Below are 9,104 nucleotides of genomic sequence, written 5' to 3' on the forward strand. Positions count from 1 at the left end.
GATCTTTCACTGAGAAAGATCTCAAAGCTCTGGTGGAGGTCCTGATGCCATTAACAGAGAGAGTGTGGAGACACTGCATGGTGCTGTTTACCAGGGGAGAATGGCTCAATGTCCTCCCTGTAGAGAACTACATCGTCAGAGAGGGCAAGGAGCTCCAGGAGCTTCTGGAGAAGTGTGGGAACAGATACCATGTTCTCAGCTTCTTTAATTATGATGATCCTGTTCAAGTCAAAGAGCTGTTCCAAACAATTATCAACATGGTAAAACAGAACAAAGGATGCTTCACGACTGAAGGAAAAAGAAAGAAATTTCAGTTTCTACCTCAGCAAAGAAAACAACGCATTCTGACAGAAGAGGAGTGGAACAGACGGGAGCAGGAGCTGATGGAGAGAATGATGAAAGCTTTAGCAAAGGAACCAGAGAAACCAACAGTTCCCTCTGTGGAGGTGGCAGAGAGCAAGGATGACTTTGTCATTCCAGACAGTAAGTTTAAAATGATCAAGAATTACTCACTGAGTTTCTACAAAATCTTGGTTCCATCTATATTGTTTTTCTTCTGTTTCAGTGAGCGAAGATGTTTCCTCAGAACATGGGAGCATTTCAGAGGTTAGGAATCAACGAGCTCATAACATCGTTGCTGAATGGCTGGCTAAGAGAGTGAGACAGTCTGAGATCAGCTCTGGGATGGGCAGCATTTGTTCCTCAGTCAGTTATATGGAGAAACATGATGAAGATCTCCAATAGATTAAAATCATCCAAAGATGAGTTCATTCTCACAGAGAATAAAGAAGATCCTCTGAACATTTTCTACAATCCTTCAACTAAACACAGGAACTCTTGCTCAACCAAAAAACTACAGCAGAAATTAAATGATGGAAGCTAAAGGAGAACACAGGATGGAATATGAAAATATACCAGCTTGGTGCTACATGAGCCTATGATGGTCTAAACACTGTAGATCACATGTTTAAAGTCCTGGTTTTGTGATGAAGCTGCTGCCCCCTGAAGACACTGATGCCTCAGAGTTTATTCCCAGTTCTTTCCCCTGGTGTTTCATTAGTTAATGTCTATTTCTGTGTTGTATTCCTGCCTGTTTGATTTTATTGCCACGATTGCAGACATATGTCTCCTTTGTCAAACCTGATCTAGAGAAGAGTAACTTTATGATCATTTATATCTCTATAGGCTTCATGTATCGTCACATTCTTTTCTCCAGAGGCGTCATTAGGTTTTAAGGGTTGGGGGGATTGGCCCCCAGATAATAAACTGTTCAGTAAAACTAATAGCACAAGATTTCTTAAACAACTAACAAAAACTAAAATTGCTTTTCCTCTAATCAAACACATTTAACAGAGATACCTCACTGTGTAAATAATTTAAACAACTATCAGGTTTAAATCACAGGAAGTTTGTTGATCTGTTTCTCCTTCAGCATCTCCCTCTGCCAGATCCTTTACAATATCTTGAAACACGATAAATTTAGATAATAAATCAACAACATCAGCTAATGCCATAATTTTAATTCACAACACGACAACTGTTTGTTCCCAAATATTTTTTATTCGGACAGATTACATTTTGAATACAAATTGGAATAAAATGGTAAAGATTTTAAGCCCTTAAAATATTATCTAATGACTTCAATTAAATTTATATTTTGCTGCTTTTGAAGATATTTGGTTGTCGTTCATTTGGCTGATAGTGTGGTTAAAAAGATGGTTTGAGAATAAATAGATTTTTTTTTACTCCTTTATTTAAAATCGTAATTGGAAAACTGCTTTTTGTTACTGCTGTTGTAATTTACTTTTTTTTTAAGTTTTTTGTTCTTAAACACTTAAGTGTGAAAAACATGAAAAAAAGAAAATGGGGAAAAGGACAAATACTTCTTCACACCACTGAACCTGTCTTTGCTTCCTCCACTTTATAATCATCACTCTGCTAAATAGCAGCTCAGCAGCGGGTAAAATAAGTATTGAACACACTAACATTTTTCTCAGTAGATACATTTCTAGAAGTGCTAATGACATGACATTTTCAGCAGATGTCTGTAACAATCCATGCAATCCACACATGCAAAGAAACCAAACCATAGATGACCAGAAAATAAGTTATGTATAATAATGTGGAATGGCACAGGGAAAAAATATTGAACACCTGAAGAAAGGGAGGTGCAAAAAGGCATGGAAAGCCAAGACACCAGCTGAAATATCTCAGTGATTATAAAGCAAACCTTGTCAGTGGAAAATAATGTCAGCTGGTTTAGTCCCAAATGATGGCCTATAAAAAGGGGTCTCTGGTATCGCTCAAGAAACATCCAATGATCGGTAAAAGTACAGAGCTTTCTGAAGACCTTCAAAGTCTTAATGATGGCATTGCTACAGAAGGATTTCTAAACTTGTTTGGGCCATAATCCAGAAGTGGAAAGAACATCATTTAACCATAAACCGAGAACAAGCAGGTGCTCCTCGCAAGATTTCTGACAGAGGAGTGAAAAGATTATCAGAAGAGTTGACAGGGAGCCAAAGACTGCTTGCAGTGAGCTTCAGAAAGGCCTGGAATTAGCAGGTCCAATTATTTTTTAGAAAACATTAAGTAATGCAACAACCATGTCCTGTATGCACATTTACCATGCAAGACTCCACTGCTGATAGTGCTTTGTACCTTCTGTAGCACTAAGCAGCTCTTGATGATCCCCTGATGTAAACAATTTGCAGGATAGTCATTTTTTATAAAGACAGTCTGGTAATTTTTTTTACATTATTTATATTTTGAATAGCTCTACCGTTTTGTACACTTTCCTTTAGGAGATAAGTGGACATAACGCACAACTAATAAATAATAATAATAATAATAATTATTATTATTATTATTATAACAAACTGACATAATCTCTAACAGAACTCCAAGTTTGTGTCTCAATACTGGAAAGAATTCTATCCTCTGCTGGGGATCTCTGTTAGTCAATTGTCAGGATTCCATCCTCAGATGGATGGCCAGGTAGTGGGCCAACCAAAAGGTGTAGACTAAACTCAGTTTTCTTTGCAAGTCTGATCCCACAAGATGGTCCAGTCAGTTACAGTGGGTTGAATATGGGTTCTTCTCCTTTTGTCATGATCTTGGTGCTGATTACTGGCCTGATTACTTATTCCATTCACCTTCCTAGCTCCGGCCAGTTCCCATTACCATTCATCTGACCCACGTTCTTCCTCTGGACCTCTGAGCGTACCTGTCCCCGTTCTGATCTGTTTGCCTATCCTGTCCTCGGACACCTGCTGGATTCTGCCTGTGTACCAAACCTGGAACTGTTTCCTAACACTGTCCCAGATTCCCCTTCGGTTCGTCTTCTTATCTCTGATCTCCTTGCCCTGGCACCTAACCATGTCCTCGGCTGTGGCTTCACCTTCTGGATTATCCTGCCTTTCTTCATCTGGTAGGTTCTATGTCCTGCCTGTTCTCCGACCTCCGTGACTTCAGTGTCTGGCACTCTCTGGGCAGCCCCTGCTGCATCTCTTTTTGACAGCCGACCGCCCAGAACCAACCTCTTCCTCTGGGCACAGACTGAACTTTTAGACCAGGTTAGCGACTTACATGTTTATTATGATCCTCTGCCAGATAGATGTGGTCACTAACCTGTGCTCTCTCCCTGCAGAGGTTCCTGCCTTAGACACCCTCGTTGTTCATTTCAGATCTGTTTCCTAAATAAATGTTTTTGAGAATTTAACTCTCTGCCTCTCTCGAACACTAGGTCATCTTGTTCTGAGCCTTGACATGTGGGCTTGTTTTTCTGTACTTATTCTTATTTCTCTATACGACATACCGTAGGTACATGCTCAGCTTTTACATTGACTAATTGTATGAGCTCTCTTTCCTCCCTTTTGAGTTGAAAATTGGCTCAGAATTGTCTGCTTAACTGTTTCTTTCCCAGATAGACCATGCAGTTGTTGCTGGAATAAAGATGGACAAAAGCTGAGTACAGGGCGTGGTGTGGAGACAACAACCTGATCCTTAATACAACAAAAGAATGAAGATTATTGGAAATTTCAGAAGAAACAAGAACAAATGGAATGTTATTGATATTAGAGAAGAAGTTGAGGTAATAATACCTCAGTGTTTACCTGGAGACACAACTGTGAAACTGCAAGAAAGGAAAGACTGGAGTTCTTAAGGAAATTTAGGTCCTTCAGTGTTTGCAGTAGAGACTGACATTTTTTCGGGAATCCCACGGGATTCCCGTGGGATGGCAGTCAGTATTAGTAACGATCACGTGATTGGGACGGTACAGGATTGAACATTAACGGGAGCAGACAGGAGCGGGAGCAAACCAATAGTAACTAAAAAAAAACTAGGATCAATGCCAAAAAATAAAATAAAATAGAAAGAAATAAAATCCAGTACTGGCGCTGCCATTTTGTAGTTTTTTCCTTGAAGCCTACACTATAATGCGAGTCAAAAAAAAACTACACGACCCAAAAACCAACAGTGCTTCCACTCTGAGTTTTTCACCTGCTCTCAAAAGAAATTCAGATTCAATGTATTGGCAGAAATCTTATTGAAGACAACAAGAATGGGAGTGGTGCAGGAGCGGGAGTCATTCTGAATGGGAGCGGGATGGGAGTGGGAGTAATTTCACCAGGAGTGGGACGGGACAGGATTTAGATTTCTACTCTGGCCAGGGATCGGGACGGGACACAATTTTTTTCTCTGGGAGTGGGACGGGACAGGAGTGAAATTCCACTCCCGTGTCAGTCTCTAGTTTGCAGCAATATGCTGCATACATGGGCGTAGGTTTGCATAGGGACCATAGGGACATATCCCTACCAAAATGTTGGATCGACCTACTTGTCCCTACCAATAATTCGATGTGAACAATATGTTTATAATTTACAATACAGCGTTGTTGACAGTAAGCAATATAGGATGATGATAAAAGGTTGTGTTACATTTAATCCTTTACTATTAAAAACACACTTTTATAATAGAAACATTATATGATTGTAGGAAACACAGATATAATGATGCAGGGCAGCCTCAGGGTGAAGCAGCTGCCCTTCAGTGCTGCATGATGGAAGAAATGTGTTTGAAATGTTACCATAAAATTAGGGCTGCAACTAATGATTATTCTGCAAATTAATTAATCTGTTAAATATTTTTCGATGAATCAATTAATAATCAGATCAGCCAAAGGTTTATTAAAGAAGATTATTTTTCTAAATGAAACCAGGTGTAACCGAAACATTTTCTCTTGAGGAGAAATATTGAATGGAGAATATTGACAGACAAAAACTTTTTTTTTTTATCTTAAATGCAAAATGTTTGCATATTTTTTACAATCTTGGTATAATTCCTGCTCTTAGTGGGTCGCTCTGTCGGCTAAAGGCATGTTTTAGTGGCCCTATACTCCAGTTAATGATTAATCAATTACTAAATTTGTTGACAAATATTTAAGTAATAGATCAAAATGATTAATTGTTTAAGCCCGAGATAAAATACATGAAATGGGCTGGACAGAGTAACTACAGCCCATATGTACAACTTGTAAAGTGAAGTTAATATTTTAAATGCTCAGTGTAAGTTCCTCTTATAGTTCCAGTGCAGATATAAATATATTGTATTATTGCATTTATTTGCCGGCTCTTGAATGTATTATTTTGCTTGATACAGAGAGAGCATATTAGATAAAAATAAGAGTGGGTTTTACCTCTGCACAATTCTATATCTTCAAAAGGAAACACAGGATAAATCCACATATAACAGGCATATTTAGACTATATTTGGTTAAATAGTCGCTGGTAAGTTTAAATGCAAACCTTTTCAAAGTGGAAAAAAGTCCTATTTCCTAATTCATCAGAGCCAGTGATGCTTTAAACATTGATAAACAGCATCTAGTGTGTGTAGATCTTATAAGATTTGTATTAATCTAGGAAGAAATTCGGCTGTTCTCTTTAAACAAAATAAGCCCTGATGCTCACATTAAGCATAAAAAAGAGCATGCATATTTTTTCAAAGGACCAATGACATCAGACTAGTGAAACTGAAGACCAATAGTGCCCCTACCAAAGTTGAAATCAAACCTATGCCTTTGGCCTCATATCTCCTATCAGTCTGTTGTGGAGAGAGTGATCTATTTCACCATCATCTGCTGGGGTAACAGCATAATGAGAAATTATTTTAAAGAACTCAACAAGCTGGGCAACTCTATGCTTGCAAATCCTCTAAAAAATATCTGGAGATGATTTAACAATCAATCTGTACTTTTGTCTCTAAATATCCTCAGCACCATAAAACCTTTTTCTTAGAACAAAGCAGGCTATACCCTGACAAAAATACCTGGAAGGTCACATTCAATGGGTTTCCAGAGTAACTGCTGAATACAGATAAATAATTTATAAGCAGAAAAGAAAATGTTATAAAACCTTTTATTATATAATTGACCTGTCGGTTGAAACAAAAGTTTGTATCTGCTCACTAAAATTGACAACAAATGCTTGAGAAACTTGTGGAGCCAGCTCTATAACTAAATATACTACAGCTACTTTCCAATAACAAAGTAGTGGAGTCCTCCTGTACCCTACAGAGTACAGGTGTACACACATGCTAGTAGCTTTAAAATTAAACCTGTATGCAGAAATGTCTGCTTTTCCACAGACCACCTTGCATTGTTTTAGAACATGCATTTATCTCATTGGTGGCATACAACTTAAAGTCTTTGCTTCTACAGAAAGCAAAAACTTTTAGTTTAGTGTTTCTTAGTAATCCAGTGATTCCTTTTCTTTATTAATCAGAGATACTCAGATTGCATATCAAGTGCCTTAACCATTTAGCGATGGTCTACAAAAATATATTTTTAAAGCTATGTATTAATTATGGATAGGGAGGAAATGGTGACACATGCAATCATGGGATGATGTTTTCTCCTTTTCTAGTCAGTAAGTCTGCTGAAATTGTATGCTATCTCTCCGCGCCCCGGACTAATCTTTAGATGAATTACGTTAGCCCCTCCCCATATTGACGGTAAAACAACTTCCTGCTCTACAGAACATTTGTATCTCGCTCAGGAGCTCAGGTAAGACCATCTGCATAAAGTTTTTCCCCTTTGTGTCATATGGGGCCTGCACTGCATCCCAAATCATACTAAATCTTCATGTTTACAGGTTTGGTTTTTTGACAGTGGTTCTATTGTCAGCTGATCTACAATAACTTTAGCGACAGTTCACAGAGCTGTAGCTGTTGAATGGACATGCATGCATACAATCCAGATTTTAAATCTTCTGCTGAAAAATCACAGCAATCATCCGTTTTTTTTTTTTTATTTAGAAGATTGGACTGCAGAAGTTTTTGGCTTTAATCTGTGGTTTGATGTTCTAGTTCCTAGTTTCACTTCCTTAAGTCATAGTTTTGGTTCTGTTATCTTTTCTTTTGAGTATTCTGTTTTACTTTGTTCCATGTTTTCTATTTTTAGTGGTTTAATTCTTATTGTGTTGTATTTTCTGGTTATTTTCAGTTTTTCAGGTTTTTATTTGATACCCTCTGCTACCCTCTTGTGTTCCCCCTTTTTCCCTAGCTCCTTTCCTGTTCTGCTCCCAATCTGCTTGTTAGTCCTCTTTTTGTTTCAGTCTCCCATAGATACACTCTCTGTTCAGTTCTTCAGTGCTGGTTCCTCTTCTAACTTCCTCCAACTCCGTCTTTCTGAGTCTCCCTCCTCGTGATAGTTTCCCACCCCCCCGATGTCTTCATGGTTTCTGGTTTGTTTGACTTTGTTTTCATGTTTTGATTTTTGGATTTTGGATTCCTGCCTCAGTTGTTTGTTTACTCTACATTAAATCATCAAGAAACTCACCTCTGCCTCCCTGCCTCTGCATTTGGGTCCTCTAACCACAACCAAATCGTGACACCATATTTATAATCATCTGGGTTTAAAGTTAATTGTTGTCTTTATTTTCCCACACATCTTTCTTTGCTGACATTTCTTAATCATACCTGCATGTTATCTGACAGGTTTACTAGAACCAGATTTTTTTTTTTTTTTTGCTGAATTGTTTTCAGCTTTTTATGAATTTATGAATTAAAGTTTAAATTTTTGTAAATTAAAACTTTGTAAAGTTTGCCGATAGTTTCTATAAAAATGTATCTTTCACAAAATGTTGCTTTATTTAATGATTTTATTGTAAAAGGGAGAAAATGTGTCTTTCTTGGGAAGAAAAACATTAAAGTACAGTTTGTCGCTCCTTCATTTTAATGCTTTTGGTTTCACTTTATTGAAAATTGTTGTTTATTAATAAATAAACCTATATGTAGTACAATTGTCTGTTTTTCAATCTCAGTTGCATAGTTTTCAAATTTCACTACAGCATTTTTTTTTCTTTCGCCATCCAACACTCGTATTTTGGTCACATTTTTAGTCCATTTCTTTTCTTTTTTTGGCTTCAGATTCAAGAGGTCTTTATTTTTATCATATTTTTTAAGTAGGCAGACAGGAAAGGGGAGTAGAGAAGTTGCTGGTGGTTGAAAAAGATAAACAGCATTAGTGTGGATTGTTTTCTCAAAGACGTGCAGGAATTGAGCTCCTGCTGGAAGAGAACAGAAAACTGAAAGAAGAACTGTCAGGGAAGAAGATGGATGAGCAATTCCTAAAAGAGCAAAACCTAGGACAAAATATATGCAAAGTTTATACCAAAATGCCATAACATTAAGCACATATAATGGTAAACAATAACAGAAGTTTGGAATCTTAAATTATAATCAATTGGGCCCCTCCCTCTAGTTGCAGCTCTGAACATGCTGTGAAACGAACTTGCAATCTTTATATTTTTATAATTTTAGTTTTTTATTTAAAAACTAAAATTATTACAATTATATAATCATACATTTAATAAGGTCCAAAATCAGTTTAAACTGTGCTTTGGATATTTTTCCTTTGTTATTTTGGCATAACTATTTGGTGATAAAGAAATACACAAAGACAAATGGATTCTAATCTGCTACAGAATTATTCCAATGAAATGTTGTGAAAGGAAGATGCCTAGCTAAGTGCCTCTTGATTGGAGGTTAGATCTTCAGATCACATGCAGTGAGTGAAAACACATCTGATACGGTTACCTGAGGAA

General features: G+C 37.2%; 1 protein-coding gene across 1 annotated transcript in view; it reads left to right on the plus strand.

Moving 5' to 3' along the window:
- The window catches only part of LOC107099599, a 4,220-nt gene extending 2,646 nt beyond the window's left edge, over nucleotides 1-1,574 (plus strand). Inside the window, exons 3-4 of the mRNA XM_015397798.1 lie at nucleotides 9-483; nucleotides 566-1,574. Coding sequence (XP_015253284.1) covers nucleotides 9-483; nucleotides 566-744 — 654 coding nt within the window. The 3' untranslated portion in view covers nucleotides 745-1,574. The remainder of the gene's footprint in view (nucleotides 1-8; nucleotides 484-565) is intronic.
- The last annotated feature ends 7,530 nt before the right edge of the window (nucleotides 1,575-9,104 follow it).

This window comes from Cyprinodon variegatus, unplaced genomic scaffold (assembly GCF_000732505.1).
Source record: "Cyprinodon variegatus isolate N-32 unplaced genomic scaffold, C_variegatus-1.0 Scaffold887, whole genome shotgun sequence".
NCBI lineage: Eukaryota > Metazoa > Chordata > Actinopteri > Cyprinodontiformes > Cyprinodontidae > Cyprinodon > Cyprinodon variegatus.